Source organism: Anopheles nili, chromosome 2 (genome assembly GCF_943737925.1).
Source record: "Anopheles nili chromosome 2, idAnoNiliSN_F5_01, whole genome shotgun sequence".
NCBI classification, from domain to species: domain Eukaryota; kingdom Metazoa; phylum Arthropoda; class Insecta; order Diptera; family Culicidae; genus Anopheles; species Anopheles nili.
The window spans coordinates 46,217,142-46,239,899 of record NC_071291.1 but is presented as its reverse complement, the minus strand read 5'-3'; the positions used below and the strand labels follow the sequence as shown (position 1 = coordinate 46,239,899).

Here is a 22,758-nt window from a genome sequence, read left to right as displayed (position 1 = left end):
AACCCGTCGCACTAAAGCATCATCCCAGTCATCTGCCCTTCAGATCTTCGACACCTTCGTTTTAATTGTTTTCCGATCGATGCTTAGCGGGGTTGATCCGAAACAAACGGCACCGGTCCCAGCGGGAATGTCATAGACGATAATTCTAATAAAGCAATCAATACTTTATGCCACCTATTTCGATTCTAACAACATGCATCGCAGGTGTTGATGGTACAACACGTGAAAACGGCGTCGTTTTCGGTAAGCTCATCAAAGAACACGGAAAATAAGACTCTGCATTTCGTCCAGCGGGCAACGTTGGCAGTACCGCCGGTTAGGCTTATTATTAAAGATCGCAAAATCGTATTTCGTTTCACTTTCATACACTAATAAGCGCACCTCATCTATGACCTCAGCATAGGAAGAGAGTATCCGTGATTGTTCGGCTTATAAGCCTGCATTTTAGCAGTCCGTTGTTCGTTTATCAATTAACGCATCGTAACACATGGACAACACATGACGTGCTAGTTGACGACACTCCTCATTCGTTTCCGCCTTGCGAACGACGTCATCCTGTATGCACTCCTCGAGCCAATCTTTCAATTCCAACAGCTCCTGGTGGAATTGTACATGCAACAGGTCCGATTGGATTGCCAGGAATATCGCCGCAAATAGTTGCAAAACCGACAGTCGTATCTTCGGTTCGTCGCTGTAACGCAGCAGATTCGCAAGGGAAAATACCTCCCTAGCCATGCGCCCTGCAATGGGACAGTTCTCGGCGCATATCATGAGCACTGATAGAGCTTGCAGGAAGCTGACGAGCAGCAGATCTTCCGCGTCATACGGTAACTTGAGCCCAGCTGTGAAGATGAAACGATTACCACCAAATCCTTGGACTAGTGGAAAGAAAAACCAGCCGGCAACGTCGGCATATCGATTGACGGATGTCTGCACGACACTATTGCTCCGGTTACGGCAACCCGTCCGGAATCGTCTCGTCTTCAGTTCGATGCGTTCGCGTACAACTCGCTCCGCTTCCTCACGACGTGATATTTTTTCAGCCTCGTCGCGGAACATAAGCGTTAATTGGTTTTTGTGGTTCTTCGCTCCGTGCGGTGGCGCTGAATGTGACACGATTGGCGCACTATCCTCGCGCTGGTCGGCATTACTAGACGGCTTAAAGTTTGACAGTACTTTTGCTACTTCAGCAATTACGTCGAGCATGAATATACGCCGGTTCAGTGCGTACCGACTCACTTCGGCATGAAATTCGCGACACAGAAACGTGGCACATTCTTTCGGGAAAACGATACAAATTTCCACCATAGCACTGAACTTTCGCTCACTGAATGTTGGCATGTGCGTTTTTTCTTCAAGCGTCAGGAAAATGTTCAGCAGATCGAGAGCGAGCTTTGCATCGTTGTTGGGCAGCTGTTGAGAGATGAGTTTCGGTGCGACATCTACGGCCATTTCGAACGCCTCGGGAGCAACGTTTGGATCTGTTTCAATGAGAGCATCACGCATGTCTAGCAAATACTTTGGACGATACCGTTCAACATCGATATTTGTGTCGTTCGACATATCATACGCTGGCAGTTCATCATCATCGGAGTCCAATGATTCTAAATCATCCGGCAACTTCTCGTCATCGTCACTATCGACTTGCGGTTCGATTTTTACTTTGTTTAACGTTACTTTTGTCGCCAAGTTAGATGTTTCCGATTTTATCAACGATGGTGGGATGATCTCTCTTGTGGTACCATCTTCAATCAACTCTTTAACAGCTTGCTCCAGAGCCTCTTGTTTGTTAGATTGTTGCGTTTGCGCTTCGTCTATGTTGGGCTCATGCCTTTTTTGTCCCAATGATCTCAGTTTGTCGATCAAAGCAAGGGTAGCAGCATCGAATCCTTGATAATCAAATCGCAACCGATTTTCATTTTTACTGTCTCCACCTGACGGCTTCTCATCATGCTTGTCATCGATCAGCCCCATGATCACCTCAGCCGTTATCATACCGATACAGCGGACTTCCTTTATGGGCGACTCTAGATGAACTGTTAATCCGTCAAATAGGAACCGACGATATTTGTCTCCATAGGAGCTCGTCCAATCAAAATCCCTGGTAGCCTGCTCGCTAACGGCAACAAGAACCAATTTCGTAACATACAGATGTTGCTCGAGGCTAGTTCGCTGGATAGCTGTACGACTCGACCATACCACCAGCAGTTGCTCGATCAATCGTCGCAATGGAGTGTCACCTTGCTGCGTCTTATCCTCCTTTCCATCTCGCGAAGAGATTCGCCCGAGTTGAATGATCAGTTCTTGAATGAGCGCCTCGTTATTTGGATAATAATTGTACAGCGGTATTTTTTGCAACAACACGTACGACCAACTGGCAGACAAAGAATCGCCGAATATAGGAGAAAGATCCATGCGCTCGCTCAGGGCAATGTATGCCACGATTTCCACCGCAGCTGGATTCAATTGATCAAATATTTGTCTAATGAAATTGCCTATGTTCGGTGACCGCATGCTACCATCGAGAAGCAGGCGCAAGGCAGCCCGTAGTGGGGGAGATTGACGATTTTGATGAAAATCGGTAACAAGTTTGCTAAGCAATGAGGATAGAAATTTGCTTCCTATCGAGCCTCCTCTTTTCGGTATGAATATTTCCTCAGTTCCATAAAATGTTGCCGCCTCGTGCAAGGTCACGATGGTGCGCATATATTGTCGAAACAGTATTCTGCTGTACGCCATTGGTAGCAGGAATTCCGGAGTCTTGCCCATCAGAACGTTTGCCACTTTGTTCGGAACGGCCACAAGCAGATGCAAAAACTGATTGAAGTCATAGCATTGTACGTCGTTGTGCTCGATTGAGAATTGAATGAAAGCAGCTGGTAAGACGGAAGTATCTTCGAGAAGATGCGTTAACAACTGTAACGCAACTTCGCACGACGAACTGTGTAGGACGGATCGCTCTGTGAGAATGTTGATCATTTCATGTGGAAACAAAGCGGTAGCATCAAGTGTCACGAGGCGATAGAGCAAAGTTTGCTCCAGATGTGCGACCAACGGAATCAGATCTTCCAGTAGACTTGGATAAGCTTCCGCTGCAAATTGATCCCAATGCAATGTATCTCTGCCAAACAGTGCATCCGACGGTTGTACCGGCCCCGGCAGACATTCGAGCAGTCGACCTAACTTATGGTTCAACATTTGACGTTCCGTTTCCCGATCAACGACGTGCCGAACGCCGTCTCGATCCGATTGTTGACGTAGTTGCCTAACGTACTCGAACAAATCATTGTAATGACGTTGGAGTGTGGATTGGCTGCTCGTCGGTTTGATACCGCTGTCGCTGGATGCTGAAAGGGGAGAAGGCAGAACAGTTGGTGCACCAACATCTTACCCACACATCCATCACTCGCCCTCCTTTGCTTACATCCACGAATAAATGTGGACCTATCGTGGTAGGCAAAAGGAGGCTTAATAAAAGACAGACTAAAAGAGCAACGGAAAAGTTCTCCACAGCAAGCAAAAAAGGACGCTAAACTGGAACGGCTCGCATGTTGTTGAGGATCATGATGAAGGAAACGAACGGTATCTATATACCTACTAAACTGCCACTATCATACTATCAGATGGTAACCGATATCCCAAATCATAACCAAATTAATAGATCATACAAGAGGCCAGATCAGTTAAGCGACAACTAATATTGTTGTGAATGGAAAACTTAAAACTTACCATTAGTGTTGTTTCCGAGCGAGAGTCCACTTAAATCAGATAGAATGTCCATGGGAGCACCAGTACTATTGCTATTTCCGACAGACGATCCAACGCTTAGTCCGAACAGCAAATCGGTATTCGCTTCCGATCGAGCAGCAGCCGTTGACGGTGCTGAATCGCTTCCGAAGGCAGCAAAATCAGCAAAATCGTCTCCTTTTGAAGACGTTGTAACAACGCTTGGAGCCGGCTTGGCTTGGGTACCACCTCCGAAGGCCGATTCAAAATCTCCAAAGTCTTCCGCAGCGCGTGGATTAAAATCATCCTCATCCACGAGGGGTGCTCCGTCAATCGCATTGGCTGGTTTTGTGGGGCATGTCTTGAAAAGATCGTCAAGCACTTCTTGCTGCTTGTCTGAGCTACCGGTACCGACAATTTCTTCCGCATGCGTATTGCGATGTGTTGGAGAATTGATGCCAAACTGATCGGCCCCTATCGATGCTGATCCCGACGCTGTCGACGCCGTTTTGGCAAAACCACTAGCTGCACCGAGATCAATTTTTTTCGTAGCTTTCTGTGCGCTTCGGTGTGTACCACTCGATGCAGAGCTACCGCCAGTACCAGTGGGTTTGATGTTTAGGTTTATCTTTCGTTCGCTGCCACCCGTGCCACCACCACCACCAAATGCTGTAGTTGAACCTGTCGACATACTGGACGATTGTCGGGTGGCAGGACTTTTCGATGGCTCACGATCTTGGTAGCGATTGGAACGATCGTTCGATTCCTCATCAGAATCTTCTCTTTCACCTTCATACTGATAGTCGTACTCGTGATGGTCCCTTGATTCATTATCTGCGGAGAAATGGAGAATATCGGGGTAAGTAAAAGCAAACCGCTATCTCATTGAGATTGTACCTACATCGATCCTCACTTCGCCGATCATAGCTATCCCGATAGCCACCATAGTCCATTCCACTTGCTCCGCCACCACTGCTGCCTCCATACCGCATTCCCATCGCTTCCGAACTCATACCGATGTACTTGTCCTTGTTTTTCTTCGCCTTCTTTCGCTCCTCTCGCAATCGATCATCGTCCTGGATGAAGTCAATCAGCTCTCGCACCTTATGTCGCACATTTATGCCTTGGTCTTTGCCATTTTCGTCCACAAAGGTATAGTTTTCAAGCGATCGCAGATCGTAGATGTGCTCCCGAGAAGAGGTGACCACTCGTTCTGACCCGTTGCGCACGAGATAATTGAGCAGGAGCAAACTTTTGTACGTGCGCCTCCAGTTCGTTTTGTTATCCTGGAGCATACGTTTCCATAGCATTGACATAACCTCCGGGAAGTGTTCGTAGGTGAAGGTTGCATGCGCTAGCTCCTGCATCAACGGGCCAGTGGGACCCCAAGGTTCATCATTTGTGGCTTCTCGTACCTTCCCTTCGATTTCAGTGTAGTTCATGACGACATTTGTACTGGGTCAGTAGGGGTAGAGAAGAACACAAAAGCGGTGATATGAAAAAGAGATGCAGCTTTATACTCAACAACTTGCCAGAACAAAACCACATGCATGAATTTCAACCACACATAAATAAAATAATGCGACATTACGTACAAGAGCAGCAGCTATTCATGCATTTCGATCGATTGTAGGTCATTTAAGAAAGCCTACGGAATGTGGTAAGTGGAAAATGTCACGCTCGGTTGAAAGTATGCCAAACGATTGATATGGAATTCAATTATTCTTTCGTCGAAAACGAAAATGACGGTGGTGCCGATAAGCACTCACACAAAAGTGCAATTTGGTTCTTCGTGAAAAAAATGTCGTTGACAGCGCTTATTCCGTCGTTGTTAAACACGTTTAAAGGATAGAAATTCTTGATTTGTGTATTCTTTTTTGTTGCAGGAATTTTCTATTAAGATAGTAAGTACTGGAGAACCAACCTCATAAAACCGTTTAGCGCAAAATTTCAACAAACTATTCGTATATTGCATAATTACAATTGAGCTATGCATTGAAACTGTAACTAATATTCAGTACATTTGTGCCACTTATCAAATACATTGCAAGCAAAAAATATGGATGCCATTGCACGGAAAATTTCAATTTCTAAGCTATAAGTCATTTATCACATCACAAGTTTCTCTTATTCTGATACACTCCCTGTTCTTTCGTAGCATATTTTCCATTATAAATTAACATAATTTTAGAGCAGTTGGAAACCAAATTATCGAGGTGTGGCAAAGCGCTTAGTAGGCGAAAAAGAGACCCGCACAAGTCTGACCTTGACGGCTCAGAGAATCACAACGGTATATACCTTCATTTGCTCTCTCGCGATCGTTTAGCCTTCACCGATTTAGTTCACTGTCTTTCCCCATTTTTGGAGGGGTGACTACGAAGATCACCTTGGAGAAAGGAAGAAACAGTTCTGGTCGGAGTTTAAGGTACTTAAAAAGAACAATGCTACTACAAAATTATAATCCATCCTTCAACGTAAAGAAAAACAATGATCGTGGTCTTGTTTCATTAGAAAATGTTCAATTAAATTCACCGAATGAATGAAAAACTGAAAAAGCTTCTTATAAGCCATATACTTCCAAAAACTTGTCGTATATTAATAAAACTAATTTTAATAAAAGGATTAATGGCCTTTAAAAGAGCTAAATGACGGCAACAGAGAAAGCACAATGCAGACAATAGAGTAGAATTCGTTGATTTCCAGGCAACGCGATGGTAGGTCCACTTGTTCAATAATTCAACACTCGCGCCTTATGCCGCACGTCTGCAGCAGTTTTTGCGTTTTTATCATTAATATATAATGCACAATTTCGTTCGACATAAACTCAAAGAGAACTGTTTTGAAGATACTCCATATTATTGAATTCCTTGGAATCAGACATAAGCACATATTGAAAAGCTCGATTAAAGTTCACAATAGTAAACCAATGATAACGTATCAGTAAAGACTTAATATTAGTGTCATAAAATGTATTATTTGTAAAGCAACTTATGTTAACTGCAATTGAACATATAATAGAACACAGAGTGTGTGTGCATATATGAAGATTGATTTTTTAACAATTTCATAAAATCTATTCAATTTTAAAATCGAATACAACCAGTAGCATTGGAATAATTAAACTGTTTTTGGTATGTTCTGAATTCAATTTATATTGCATGAAATCCGAAATCGTGAAATTGTATGAGAATTTAGCGTAAGGCAAGTAAAAAAAAAATAAAAATAAAGTTATCAACAATTGTTTGAAAAACAAAATGAGCAACATTTTAGGCTAATTAAAAACTTCCAATAGACCGATTAATTGTATATCAATGTTGAATAAAAAAACTGAACAATAATCAAATCGCTAAAAATCTAAACATAAAATAATCACTACTTGAAAACCGCTACGGCACTGGATTACATGCACCATAAACGGCCAAAAAGAGAAAAAAAAACCCTGCTGAATGATCGCATTATAAACAGTCTACATCAATGCAAAACGAATTTTATTACAATTTGTAAAAAATCTGTCCAAGAATGTCCCTCCTAATTGATTGCAACACCAGGCAAAATTGTAACAATAGAAATGAAAATCCTTCACATCAATTACCAACCACCTGATGGTGGCACATACATAGTCTACCAGGTGAAAAAAGCGATAAAAGAACACAACGTGCCGAGCGTGTAAGAGTTTAATGGGTTAATTATCATTTTTGCTCAACACCAAAAACATCATGAATATTTTCTTCGCTAAGCTAGTGCTACCATCACGAAGAGAATTTTTGGAGACTAGTATTTTCTTATCACACCATTTTTCAGAGGCAAGGCAAGACTAAAGCAAAGCAACTGGAAGAAATACTTACACTTTATCGGCGAGTTCTCGCACTTTCCACATGCTGATAAACTTATCCATGATTGCGATTGTTTTCGATGTGTATTTGTACTGGTATTTGATGTTGCACGTTTCTTTAGTACGTCCAAGCCGTGTTTTCTGCGATAACTATATAGTTGCCTGTTCTGTTTGCAGTACTGTGAGAACTGCTACATAAGGCAACGCGAATGTTGTTCGGATAGGGGAGCAAACTAATCACAACACCTTTTGTAAAATGCGATTCGCAACAACATAACTGATGCGTTGAAATTGAATACTTAGAATGGATTCCGCCGTCCTTGTATTCAAAGGAATGTTGAGCGGCCACCGTATATCGTAGAACGACGAATACCGATGTTTCTTCCAGTCACTCGCACGTAGCCATAACCTGGAGAATCACGTCACACGTAACCAACCGCACCGAACGAACGGTTCCACGTCGGTTGGCTTCTTCCATCAACAGAAACTGGAAGATGACGTAGTCGCCTCCGTAAATACGATCCAGCTAGGCAAGCAGAAAACAAATCATCCGAACTTCACTTCTACTGCAGTTTGGGAACATCTGTTATTACAATTCCTGCGAGTGTGGCTAAGCGCCACTGGCTAATTTAGAGCGAAAACAAAAAAATCAACCGAGATCAGGATGTCTATCCGCGCTGACGAAATCGCACCTTTTCAACCACACTACTGACAGGCCAAACAAACTGACAGCTAGCTGTGCTAGGTAGCAAAGAAAATGTTATGTACGGCAATTTCTGTCAACCAACAAACTTGTCTTGTAACGGCGATATCATTTGATATGGACGCTATTGGACCGCTCTAATGGAAATGTGTTATTTACTTCTTGAAACATTTTTTTCACATGCACACATGAACACAATTTTCATCAAGCGTCTTTTGAAATGTATAATAATTTATTTTTGCTTTACACGTTATTCACGAATTCAACTGAGTACATTCGATATATGGTGGGAGGGAATGCATAATCAACACTTGTACATAATATATGTTTTATAAAAATATTCAGCTACCATATTGTAAATTGTACTGTTTTAAAATTTGTAACTAAAATAATGTTCGCTGTTCAGCCGAGTCAGCCCGGGATAAGGCTCTCTGCGGCTGTTGGGAGGAAATGCCTTTCAGCTTATAAAAAATTATTCAAATCTTAATACGGCCAGGCCGTTTTTAAATAAATAACAATAACAATAACATTGTTCGCTGTAGAATTAACATGCATTTATGTTCGATATAACTATTTTTTGGTAGTCTATTTTCAATCCGAATTTAAGCCTAATGTAATTTATCAAACGCGTATTACTTTATTCGACGGTAAGCTTTAAAAAAATACTTTTCTAGCTCGTTTAGCTCGTAATATAAATCATACGTAGAACATTGTGCAATGTATGCTGCTTCGCGTAGTAAAAAGCGAAAACTGGGTGGAAATTTACTCGAATATTCTTGTTCGAAGGTCTCCGAACTAATTTCTTGGATATAACCACTATTTACCCAGTAATGATAACTCGGAAGCGCAATCTGAGCTGACTCGCTGCAAATGTCTTCGTCGGGCAGAATTTCATTTGTTTTAGGGTTGTTAACATAGGGGTTTGTTTCATTAGTGTCTAGATCGTCTTCTGAGGCGATAGCAGCACAAAGATTGTGTTCGATGTCTTCGAGTACATTTCGGCACAGCACTTTGTGTAGTAAATCCTGGGGGTTGGAGCGCTTTGCTTCGCCTGCGGCATTTATGTATTCTAAAATGTTGGCCTCCTCATTACCGGCATCAATATCATTCAAATTATCTTCATCCGCTAGGAGTACATTTGTATGTTTATTGTGTTTAAGATACGCATCTATGTCCGATCTTTGTGCTTTGAAGTGGCTCATCTTTATGTGCTTCAAAGAAGGTTTGATTGTTTTCGTATTTAACAAAATTTTTGCATGCTTCAGCATAAGTCGCTTAAGAGGCAAAGGGTTAACGAATGGCGCTACTACTCGTTCGCAGTGATCCGTTCGCATGTATTCTGGAATATAGAGATCAATCAGGCCGTCCTCTTCCATTTTCAGCACCTCGGCCATATAGGAACGTTGAGGTTGCAAAGAGTGATCAAAGGAGATGTGTTTTTTAGAGCGTTTGTTCTTCTTTTGCAGCTCTTGAATTCCTTTTGTAGCTATGATGGTGTGAAGGTTTTTGAATTGTCGTTCTTGAAATGGGCCGTGCCGGTTCCCAGTCACAAACGATTGATAACCGGTAGCGTTATCTTCATCAGGAACGATAAGGGATTCATGATAATCAAGAAAAAGTTCATTGTCCAATGGGCGATTTACGATGGCTTGTGCACGCCAGTGATTTGTTGGATAATGCACTTGTTCTAATATAACTCGTCGCATATTCACGTATCGTTGCCACTCGTGCCAGACGAATAATTTTGGTAAGGTGCTGGATTGAGAGATTCGTTCGTTGAACATTTCCGTGCTGGAATCTAGTTTGGTTTCGTTTACACCATCCAAGCCAAAAAGCAGCTTCATAATGAACAATATGTACTTTAAAGCGTGTACCTCATAGTTAGGAAGGTAGTGTTTCCTCTCGTTCTGGGAAATAGGAGGTGCTATGGCGATTAATTTGGTGATATATGTTGCCAAGTCCAGTGGAAGCGCCAGTTCACCTAAAAATCGTACACAGAGTGCATTCATATCTGGTGGTATAGGTACAATACCCAAGTCTTTGGCCAGCGACGATGAAATAAATCTACTTTCATCCAATCCTACATTTGTGCAAGATAGTTGTATTAATGTCTCGGTGTAGCATATCGGATGCAGTTCTTCTGGTAGGTACTGCTTCAAATTGTGAAAAGGGAGATGCCCTTCTATTCTCCAACGCCAAATATCGGACATTTGAACCTGACTCCGTGTTTGATTAACTGCAAGATTTATAATACACATAAGAATTGTCTTACGATGAATGTTTGCATAATTACAATCATCCAACTTTCTCAGGTTTTGCTCAGCAGGTGCGAAGGTTATGGAATGACATGATGCATTTATAGGTGCTTCCTCTTCATGCCATTTTATATGTTCCTCGCTTAATACTTTTGAAAGATTTTTACGTGTACGAGTATTGAATCGAAAGCCAATCAATTTCTGTGGTATATTTGAGGATTCCTGCATGGAACTAGATAAAGTATCCAATGTAGATTCTAAATCCGAGCTTTGACTTTGTGTTAATACATCAAACTGTTCCTCAAGGACCTCTTTGTTGAGCTTTTTCCGTCCTCTGATAGTAGATGTATCGAAATTTTTCATTTTTCTTTTGGATTTATTTTTGTCTTGTAATATTCGGTTGTATATGAACTTCATATCCCTAGAAAGAAAATGTCAATTTCAAGACTTAGAATTTTTTTAAATTTCATGACGAACAGCATCGTGTCGAACCATTTTTGGTTTAATAATGACAAGCGTGGTCGCTGCCGTTGCCTTTTATTAAAAAAAGCAACCTCCGTTAGTCTTAGATAAGAGCACCATATTTGTAAAGCCGTCGTTTTCAGCTCCGGAGGGGCGCCCAGCTCGACCATCCGTTCCGTAAGGCCATGCAGGAAATAGTTCATCTGCTCCCAACTACTAATTTTATTTTCCACCACTTTCTCATCATTTACAACCGCATCGTTGCAAGATGAATTAAATACATCCAGAACTTCGCGTTGATTTCGTAGTTTTGTGCCACATTCATTACAGTAATAGTATCCATCTTCTAGTGTATAATCTTTCATACCACATACTTCACAAGAACTAAAAGCCATGATCTTCAAGATTTACTTTAGATATAGAAAAAAGTGTTTAGTAACCTAGTTTTAATATTATAATGACATACAAGAAGCAATATGTGACGGCACTTGCACTAATTCATTATTTGGCATTTTTATGCACCCATCTAAGAAATAGAGCAGAGTAAAATCACTATTTCGAATTGTTCCGTCGAACTGACTTTTTTTGTTTGTTGTAGGAATAGAATAATTCTGCACTATGAAATCAAACTTATATTTACATTTTTTGCTAATGTGATTATTGATTGCTTTTGTAACAGAGATCCAGAAAAATGTTAAGCAGAGCACTCTCAATTACACCAAAGTTTTGCTTTCAAAAGAACATAAAATATTTCCTATAGATAAAAACAAACTTCTAGCAAGAACCAAATAAAAACGCGCGTGTGTCGCGAAAGATATTTGACACCAAGAATGTCAAAAGTGACATTTTACATTTCAAAAAAGTTGCTAGAGCCGTTAAATCAAGCACTGATTTTTTATTCAATTTAATCCAATTACTTGTACGACAAGAGCCCAGAATCAATAAGCATCAATTTACATTGAAATGAAAATATAAAGCTTTCTGAAAAATTATTTGAATAGGAAAATGCAGCGTATTCTATGTTAAATGTATGTTAAACGTTACTAGTTTTAAATCCTGATTATATCTACCATCAAACAGAGAATAGCAATAAAAAAATTCACGATCAACGTTTCAATAGAACAACTAGTTTCTTCTGCTATCAGCAATTTAGTATTGATAATATGTAGAGTATATCGTATGATTGACAAATCTATTATTTTCGTGAATTAGCCATAAAATTTCAAATATACTTTATGCATATTTTCAATGCAGATTATTGATTGATACTACTATAGTGATCTTTATAACATTCTTTTACGAAGGTCGATGTCTACGTTTTTATCATTGACAAACAGCCATAAATAATGAGCAATGCATTTCGGGGTATAATTTCTTGTAAGAAAAAGAACAAAATGTTAAAAGTATCAAGTTAAACGCCTAAAATTGCTTTTTTCGATAAATTTTGATTTTTAATGCATTACGGTTCTATCTGGTCTGGTGAATTTCCATAACGTGTGAATGGAATATGTTCACTCGTTCGTTGATGAATCATACGATGCCGAAGGTAAACTGCGTTCAAAGATACGAAGAAATATATAGAAATGAAATGAAAAAACAAACAAAATTCGAAGCATATAAATAAAACAATATCCGAAGCTCAGCACTTCTATGGTAAAATAACAAGCTAGAAAACAAAAATTGTGAAGGCCACAAACATTTTCGCTAGCTAAAACCGTTCATATTATTGCTTTTGTGTTTTTTGTTCTTTTGTTCCTGCGTTTGTTCATGCGTTCATTCGGTAGTTTGATCCTTCGGTAAAGTTCCCGTTCGTTCATAGCTTCGGCAATCCGTGTAATCACCCTATGTTTTGCTCGGAAGGAGAAAGGACTCATTTTAGTGTAGTTTGTTATCTCGAAAAGAACACATTTCATAGTAGCTTAGTCGTCGTTATCGGCTGCTTCGAAAGCCGCACCTGACGTTCGATGCTTCTGTGTGTATATTCGTGCTATCAGTATTTTAAAACCAATAACATGTAAAAAAAATCTAATGGTTTGTGAACAGTATTTGCAAAGTGGCGATAAAAGTGGTTTCAAGTTGCAAGGTATAAATAGGAATGCAACAGTTACCGAATACATGTGTTAATTCGCAAAATATTTCAATAACAAAATGAATAATAACCGAAACGCACGCTAAGCCTAGTGAGCAAAGGATAGCGGAAGAAAGTATCCTCAGCAAACTGATGTGAAGAAATAACCTAGGTATAAATGAGTGAAAGTGAAAACTTGAGTACTTTCTCTTTCTGGAACAAATCTTTGATATGATTTGTGGGTTAGAGAAGTGCAAGGGCGCGGTATCAGCCAATGGATATATTTTTCCCAACTAGGCACCCCAACTGGTGCAGGAGGCTTTTCTGTAGCGATGTGTAAATGAACGTGTTTCATACCACGGCTAACGAATGTATTGTAATATCAGCGAAAATTCCCGCGTAGCTCCCTAAGCAATAATTTCAAAGACACAGGGTGTGTGCGTGTGTTTTCTTTCTCTATGTTTTGCACCGTTAGTTGTGTTTTCCATGTATTTCTTGCTATCCTTAGGTAAATGGCTGCCGGTCAAAAAACATGCTCCTTCCCGTCCGCTCACTAGCCTTCTACTATTATGCTCGAGGTGTTTGCTGACACGAGCAAAACAAATTAATACAGTATTTTGGCATATTACGTGATCTCAGTGTATATTCTTTTTTTCTTGTGTTCTCAGGAGCTAAATGTGTATAGCGAAACTAATGTACTCGTTATTGTTTTCATCAACAAAAGAACAACGCTACAAGGATTTGGAGAATATCCGATCTACATATACTGTCACTATCGTTCAGTAAATTCCCAACGTGGATGGTTTCTTATTTCTCTCTTTTTTTCACTCTCTCTCTCTCTCTCTCTCTCTCTCTCTCTCTCTTTCTCTTTCTCTTCTGATATTAGTTGTAAATACTCTCGCGTAAACACAACCATACGCCGCAACAGCTGGCAGCGTCGGCCACTGTGTACGCGAGGGAAGCTATGTTCTGCACGATGGAGCCGCCTGGTGGCGGCCACGTGTTACAGAAGTCATGGGCGGAGAGCTGAGAGGGAGATTTTGCTAGAGAAAATTTGTTCGTAAATATTTAATGCCCTTCACCAGTTCGATCGATGAAAATCTGGCAGAGTTTGACCTTATCATCTGCGAAGTGCGACTCTTGGCAGGGCTTTTATCATTTTCTCACAAACATTTCGTTTTCTGCATTATTCTTCTCTCTTTTTGCTTGTATTCATTTTTTTGCAGAGTTTTTTGGTATAATCACAGTACATCAAATCCATGTGATGTATTATTTTGGAAAAGAAAAAAAAACAAAATTTGTAAAATTATGAACAAAAAGAATCAGTTTTGTTGTAATTATGAGAGTGTGTTGTTTTGTTGCTCCCATTGTATGGTGCACGTTGTTCGCTCTGGCCGTGTCATAAACAACACTAATTTGAAACAAAATTAAAATGATACATAGAAAATAAAATATTAACAATTGTTTACACACCACAAAAAGAGCTGTTTGATGCCCATGAAGTGGATAATAAAGCAAAGCATGAGCAAGTCTATAAATAAAGAATTGAACCTTACACAGCCATTTGTATGTTTTTCTGCATGCTTTCAGTTGCTTAAATGCTTAGAAACCAAGCGTAAATTAGGTATTTTCTCCCGCCCAATTGTCTATTCATCCGTTTTAAATAGCTACATGTAACGATATTTTATGAACGCTATTTTTAAACGTGCTTGCGGAGAAAGCTTCTATTTGAAACGTAGCAACCAATACCTCTAGAATGTGCTCGGAATCTGCCTTCTAAAGCTTGAAGTAGTGCCGCTTTTGGAATTTAGCAATTGGTTGTATACTGGACAGTGCAAAGACAGTAATCATTGTTTAGTACGGTATACATAAGCGTGCTGTGCGGACAAATGGTGATATATCCGGTTGAGTTTGTGTACCTTGAAAAAAAAAGCGTAAAAAATAGAACCATCTGCCTTGCGGGTGAATCCACCGGCTTCACAGCCTCCAGGGAAGGCACCCGTGAAAGCATCAGCGCGACAAAACGTTCGATCGATGAATGCAAATGACTATGCAGCCTTCCGCAGCCTCTAGCGGCTTGGCAGCAATCGTCAAGAGCGACTGATGTAAAGTGGCAAAAATCATGGTTTCGTTCCACACAACGAATATGTCTCACACAGCGAACGGTTGTGTGAAAGATGAGAGAAGGGTATCGTGCTAAAATGCTAAGCAAATTGAAGAAGCCTTCGTCACTCCTCCGGTGGATGATAATGAGGCTGAGATGCGGGTTCAGTTCATAGTCCTTTGCTTGGTAAAGGCTGGACCACGGTGGTGCCCAGAAGCCTCATGAACGATCCCACATCGTGCCCGTGCGTGCATGATGAGCGTTCGGGTAAGATGATAATGCTGGAGCAACCAACTTCTCTGGCGGTGCTGATGGGCAAAAGTGGAACGATGACAGCAAATGGGTGGAATTTTTTTCCTAAAATTTACCCCAACGACACGGCGACGGCGGTAGATGTGGTTGAACATTCTGTTGATAAAGCACAGAAAAATGGCAAGGCTAAAAGCGGGAAGAAAATCCATACCAGCGGGTATCTCATTGGTGTGTGGGAGTCCAATTTCAAGGGCGTAAAGAGAATGCTGCAAAGAGTATGCAAACCGGCGGAAACCCAGTACGTTTTGTCAGTTATCCGGAAAACGCGACATCGCTCATTGGGGACGAACACCAGGAGCTTCTAATTATGAGTAAATCACATTTTTATGCATCTATTCTTGATTGACACACGCTTTGCGAATGTCCGTTGAGGATTTGTGAGCCACGCTGCTTCTGATAATACGGACCACTAGCCTCGAAGGTGCGATGAAGCACCTTCACACGAAGGATAACCATGCGGCTGCTGTAAGTGGTCCTTCTGACTTCTGAAAAAGGGTAGACGGCGGTTTCAAGTGGACCTTCCAGCACCGAGAGAGGTCGTGCGCGATTGTTCATGGCCTTCGGGCACAACCTGCCCGTTTCGTGGGCATTTAAAAAGGGACAAAAGGTAAGCGCGATATGAGGCCCTACGTCCTGGAGTATTCGCGCGTCTCGGGTATTTCAAAACCTTAAATAACACGTAGAAGTATGTGTGCGATATTTCCTGCCTGAATGATTACCATCGGACTGTTGGGCCCATAATTAACATGAGCAGCGCTTTTCCACCCATTTAGCGGTAGCGTATAGTATATACACTGTGCTGTAGGTCTGCAGAGTAAGGGATGGAACATTTCACCTTCAAGCATGAGGTTTTGTAGAGCTTTACGAGCCGACATTCTGCCCCTTGCGCGTGTGTGTGTGTATGTGAGGAAATATCCTTCCAGAAAGCCCACTCGTATCGGACTCCTGTTCTCTTTCTCTCGCGCCTGATCCGCGTGTTTGCAAGCCTGCTGCTTTATCGTTGCGATTTTTATCCCATCTGGTGTACGGTTCAAGCTGGGACTTTGGTAGGCTTTATGTTTTTCCGACTCGCGAGCATGTTGTGGGCATCTCATCAGGTTTGCATCAACATAAGAGCAATCCTGCCCTTTCGTTGTATATTTTAATAAAGTTAAAAATAAACATACATACAACTTCATGTGACGCCCTAGTTATTTACATATTACCTACATACACTGTTCTACTATTGGACTCGTTTTTTTGCCCTCTTCCCGTTGGGATAATGTATACGGCGGGTGAGCGAAAGATACTGGATCGGTTCGTTGCTGATAAATAGGACTAAGAGGACCTTTATCCCAGGAGCATGCTAAAGCTGTTTCAATTTGGTGTGCTAATACCCCAACCTTCCGGGAAACACCTTTACGGAAGTTTATAGTTTTAAATGAGTCAACACATTTAAAGGCGAATACCTATTTATACGAGCCGTTTTTTTTTTGATATGCGAATTTTCATTTTTTCTGAAGTACTGAAGGTGTTTGGTCGGTGTAAAGGAGGTTAGGCTTGAAGATCAAATTAATTGCAATGTGTTAAAAATTGATAGATTCCCACCTTATTACCACGGGTGTGGGCCAGCTTATGAATCGATATAGAAATGTGACTGTAAATAATGTTATACAGATTCATGTAAATTTGGTAAAAATTTTTACCGTTTTTTATATATTTCACATGCTAAGTTAAACATGCTTGGAATTTTCGGAACGGTTCTACGAATGATGCATGTGTTCGCAGCTGACGAGAGCCACATCTTATTTCGTTTTTAGTAGTTTTGTATTACGTGCCGGTGTGTTTGTACGTTTATTTCCATAAATTTCTCTGCGATCCCGTTGCTCTAAATGCACATCTTTCCAAATACGGATGTAGATGCGAACCTGAAAGCAAGTAGGGTCGCTTTGACAAACGTTGTATAAATGGATATATCAATGTTTGAACAAATTTTGCAGCAGTACGGCAATTGACCGAGTAAACACAGATTCCAGACAAGTATCCACTGCTGGGACCAATTTGTTCTGTATCAAGCATTCGTGTTCGAATTTGGTATAAATGATTTCAAAAATATGTGGGACATGCCACACGAAAAAAAGGAAGCTCCTCACCGGCTACCAAACCGGTGTTAATTGAGTTCAATTTTATATCTGTTGAGTTCAACGATTTTTTGTGAAATTCTGTGTTGTTTTCTGTGTGTGTTTGAATGTCACAATAAGACATTTGATACAAAATGATCGACAAAATGAATCGTTTGTAAAATCTTTCACAGTTCCACCGTTGCTGCCATCCAAGAATGGATACGCTTATGACCATTTGTTAGGCAGCATATTGTGGCGCTCGTATGTTAGTGCCAAGGTTTCGATCACTATTCATCACGTGATCGTTTCCGTGACTAATGCACATAAGTCTTTAGCGTAAGCTTCCGTTCGTAGCAAACTGCAAACCACGCTTATGATTCGATCGAGATGCAATCGGGCGCACCTTAAGATGCAACGTAGTTTATCGACGCTGGATCAACAACGATATTGACTTGTGAATGCGATCAAACGATGGCTAGTGTTAGTAAACACCAGCTGGAACGATAGAACCGGAACTGCAAGGCTTCTATTTGTCTCATTACATCGCGGTCTGTTGAATACCAATGATCGACTATGCAACGATACTTCCTGCGTGCACTCGTTGTTATGAATGCATAACGCAACTACTAATGGTATAAATAAAACAAACAAATAAGCGTATAACAGCGCTACATCGATACGCCTGAAGATCAGCTAGAATTAATTGTGGGAAGGCAACAGGAATATGACGTTTCATATCCATAAGCCTTAAAATTATATTCCGTAGAGGTTTACTTACATTCCGTTGTTGAACATCCACCTCGGCAGAAGAAATAAGAATACCATTAACAACAAGGAACAAAAACTCGAATAAACAAATATATATACGGCCCCAGCAGCAGAGGCGTATGTCAACAAAAACCGCAATTGAAATGCCACATATTGACGCTAAATTATGCATTCGTCTATCAACATGATCAGCATGATGATGCCAGCGGCTCATCAACTAGCGGCAGCTGCCGAAAGTGTTTGGCTGTGGAAATAATTTACTGATATCATCTTCAACGTCTCACCGAGCAAACGCTGAGCATGGTTTGTACTCATTGATTTAAGCACGTCAAACTCAATCTTGATCGTGGATATTCATTTCATCTCACTAGTTCAGCTGCATCAGATCTGCCAACATTACATAACTGTCTCGTGTCGATTATCCTTGGAAGCGTGGTGTGATTTATCTATTTTTTGTTTGTTAGCAAAAGCTTCTAAACAAGAAATTATCTGCAGGAATGACTGACATCGGTTGGAATTATGCGGCTTGCTCTACCAGCTTGCCAGCAAAGCGAACTCTCTGACGCACGAACGAACGAGTTATGATGATACCCGAAGGGAGCACAGAATATATCGGGCTGTTTGGGATAAAAACACATAGGGCAGGTTGTGTGTGCGTTTGATTTTTGTTCCCTCAACCCCATTGCTTTATTGTTATACCATAGCCGGTGCGGTTTTTGCGGTCGTGCGGAAAAGGGACCTGAACGAGCTTATGATACATATACCCTAATATACCGGTCGAGCAATCGCCTTGCCAGTGGAGGTGTTCAATTACAACCATCGAATTCCGCCGCCAATCAATCTTATCAAATGCCGGTTCGCTATTTCGCCAGATGGGCCTCTCTCTCTCTCTCTCTCTGACTCTCTCCGGTGCCGCAAACATACACGTCTCTGTATATCGTGCCATGCATGTGCCGGCGGTCAATGGCGGCAAAAAAGCGTTACACACGCAAGACAACTAAAAAATAAAATTAAAATTCATCGTGCACAAAAAAAAATCCATGCACGCACGCGTGCGCTCCCACGACGTGAGTCAATGACAGTCGTGCGTCTCCATCGCGGCAGAACTTGCCAGAGTTAGTTCGGGCTCGTGTCTTCGGGAGTCCGTTCTCGCTCGGATGCTGTGGTTTTCTCTCGCTCTCGCAAGATGAAGTGTTTCTCTCGGTTGTTTCAGCCAACGATGCCCGTGGGCTTCCCGGACGACCTTGTTGGAGGTTTTGGGGCGTTTGTCCGATTTTGTACAACGCAACATCGACACAGAACGCACTCGCGTTTACTCGAACGCGTTTTACCATTATCATTCCCACTGAGACTCTCCCTCGCACACTCGCTCTCTTGCTGGTGTGCGGCTCTCTCTTTCTTTCTCACCCACATTTTATCTCAAAATAAAAATGAAAAAAAAAACAAGAGTAGTGCATTGATGCGTTTACTCGGTCGATTGTCGGTTAGTCGGTCGGATTTGTCGGTTGGATGCTTGCGTTCGGGCCGCGTGGTTAGCAGCTCATTCCGACGACGGATACCAGCAGAGCAGTGTCGTCGTGTTGGTTGCGCATAACGCCTGTTTTTCGTGCGATTACGCCTAGCAGACCAGAAGGGGCAGCATTCTGTTCGGTTTCGGTGAGCGATAATCCTCGCGATCGCGATCGTCGACGGTCATGAGATAGCTGGTCAGGACAGCGGGCGCCTGCATTGGTGTGTTGATCGGTGAGGTGATGTTTGTTTGCACAGGCAACAGCATCCCAGGCGTTGGCCCACTTCTGGAAGTGCCAAGGACAAGCAGATCTGATGGGGGTGGATAAAAATAAAGTGTTCACCGTGGTGGGGTCATAAATCCGCATATGCCTTGAGCTGGCTCAGGGCGTCACGGGGGGAAGGCAAGCGCAAAATCGTGATTCAGCAGCACCGTGTTCGTTCAGGCGAAAAGGTGTCACATAACGACTCCTTTTTCGGTTTCGTTCCACTGGAATGCGATCCCATCCGCACGTCTAATCTTGAAACCTCGTGCCATTTGGAGGTTTGTGTTTTTTGTTGCACTGACACTTTTTCATCCATCGGTTTCTACCCCAAAGACAACACAATGCTCTTATCTTGAACCAGTTTTGTTTTGCCGCTCTCACCGCTCACCGATCCAACCCCACGAAGGGCTTGCGGTTAAAGTATGGCCAGCTTGGGGCAGCTCGCGTAAAAAGTGGAACCTTCCCGAGCACGAGTGCTTTTCGTCTTTAGCTGTTGTGTTGCGAGCCTAGCCTTGCTTGAAGTGGGGATTTTGGTGTGTTAGAACGATAGTGTTAATTATATTTGCTTAATGTTTTATATCTCTCTTTCATCGTCGAGATAGTCTCCCCAGCCGTAACGCTTGTATCATGGTGGTCTGGTAAGGTGTTTTTGTGCCGCCCAGTGTGATGATTTTTCACCCTATCGTGTGGTTAGAATGAAAGATGTGTCTGTAAAGCTTACACCGCGTTGCAGATCAAAGGTGTTAAGAGGGCTTAGGGTGAGGTCCGAGAGGGCCTTTGGTTGGTGATATGAGCAATACTTTCATTGTGTTTATTCGCACATTTTTTGCAGATTTTAAAACAGTGTTTTCTTATAGTTGTGTGAAAGTGGAAGTTGTGTGAAAGTGGAACCAGCTTATTGTGTTGTGCGTAGTGTTACGATGTGTTACTGACCATTACGAGCCACCAGCTCGCTTTAACCGGGTAGACAGGCTCTGGTTTAAGGTTATAGCGTGGCATCGTTCTGTGGAGCTACAAAACGCTTCCAAAATAGTGCGACCGATCAATCCTAGTGACGTCATAGGGCTGCATCGTCCACCGATTGGGACGTTTTGGCTGTGGATGCCTCATTGCGGGATTCCACGGTCATTCGCTGGGGAGTCCCTACCGAATACGATCTACACGATCAAGAGCCGCTGGAAAGGCGAGTCGACCAACGTCAAGGATTGCTGCAAAGCCAAACGGACCAAGTCAAACCGTCTGCTTCTTCTGTTGTCGCCATCGGCACGCGGGTGAAGGTCTCAACAATTGAACCGGAAGTGCAGTGTTGTTTGATGCTGATTGCAGTTCAAGTTCGCACACGTCGTGTAAAACCGTTCAAAAATAAAAGTCTCTGATTTTACGGCAAAGAAAACAAGGTAAGGCGAAATCGATTTTTTGTTTCAAAATAAAAAAAAAACCTACGAACAACAATATGTTCCCAAGATGCGAAAATAATGAACGATAAATGCAATTTGGTCTGGTATGGTAGCTTTGGCGTGTTGAAAACCTTTTTTTTCGCTCTATTTGATGGTTTTATTTCTGTATGTCGAATGGGTTTTATCACATTTTACAGTTTGTTAGCGCCTTTCCGCTACTTGGTCCGTACAGTTCCCGGGAAGAATCCTTCTGTCAACATATGGCTGCAAATTAGGCATTGATCGTTTTAGATAGCGGATAGTTGACAAATTCCGTGCAATATATTAACACTACGAACTGCAAATGCCGTATCTTACATCAATCGACAACTTATGATCGCGCAAGACCTGCCAACGTGTTATCGAAAGTGCGTGACATCAATAAAAAATAACGTTAATTGGAGTTTTTGAACTTTTTTCCTGCACTAAAAATGAAAATTCATTAGTTACACGACTTGCTGTGCATATAAGTGTTCAGACGCTTCAATGTTCAGGCTGGTTGTAAATTTGGATGGAGGGCTGTGGCGCTTCCGCAGCAATTAAAATTAACACCCCAAAATGATCTCATTGCTACAAATGCTGTACGCATCAATCCCGACCACACACGCAACCATTTTCCAATCTTGCTACTCTGACGCAGCCATGCCTTAGATGCTTTTTTTACCGGAGAGCGCGGAATGTGTGTCCGTCATAAATCAAATCAGTGTGACCTGCGTAAAGATACACACAAGCACAGGCTCGCACACCGAGTCACCAATCAGACACACTCGCGTACGATCGATCGTGCTCGAATGCTATCGGGGATGGATGGCGCGAGGGTGTCCTTTAAATCCGTAAGCTTACGATCGTGCGCACGTAATCGCCTCGATCCTGCTCGATCTCTACGTGAATCGACTACTTGCAACAGATCTACTACCTCTCTCGAGGTTATGGCCACCTCGTCGGATACGCCAGTACGTTGGACAGGTTTGACCTGAGCACCCGACGAACCTCGACCGGTAACCGGTCTCGGACACGTTTGGTCATATTGTCCACCTCCAACAGCTTCGCCATCGAATACTCGCTTCACTTAACACCGGGTGCGATTGAGGCGAAGGTTGTCATCACATCGTCCGGCTACTCCTCGTCTACCTTTCTGGGCCCTTTTCTCTCTCACTCTCTCTCTCTCGCTCTCTCTACCGACGGACACATTCGTCCACATTAGCTTCGATGCAG

The 22,758-nt window shown here is 42.1% G+C and overlaps 2 protein-coding genes across 2 annotated transcripts; both read right to left on the bottom strand.

The window, feature by feature from the left end:
- Window positions 1-296: 296 nt before the first annotated feature.
- Window positions 297-7,621, bottom strand: LOC128721879 (uncharacterized). The gene is made up of 4 exons (XM_053815680.1): window positions 7,572-7,621; window positions 4,628-5,181; window positions 3,730-4,560; window positions 297-3,347 (listed from the first exon to the last, which is right to left on the bottom strand). Exons 1-4 carry the CDS (start codon window positions 7,619-7,621, stop codon window positions 445-447), a joined length of 4,338 nt encoding a protein of 1,445 aa, XP_053671655.1. The 3' UTR covers window positions 297-444.
- Window positions 7,622-8,660: 1,039 nt separating this feature from the next.
- Window positions 8,661-11,373, bottom strand: LOC128724232 (TATA box-binding protein-associated factor RNA polymerase I subunit B). Its single transcript, XM_053817991.1, has 2 exons — window positions 11,009-11,373; window positions 8,661-10,937 (listed from the first exon to the last, which is right to left on the bottom strand). Exons 1-2 carry the CDS (start codon window positions 11,371-11,373, stop codon window positions 8,894-8,896), a joined length of 2,409 nt encoding a protein of 802 aa, XP_053673966.1. The 3' UTR covers window positions 8,661-8,893.
- Window positions 11,374-22,758: the final 11,385 nt, after the last annotated feature.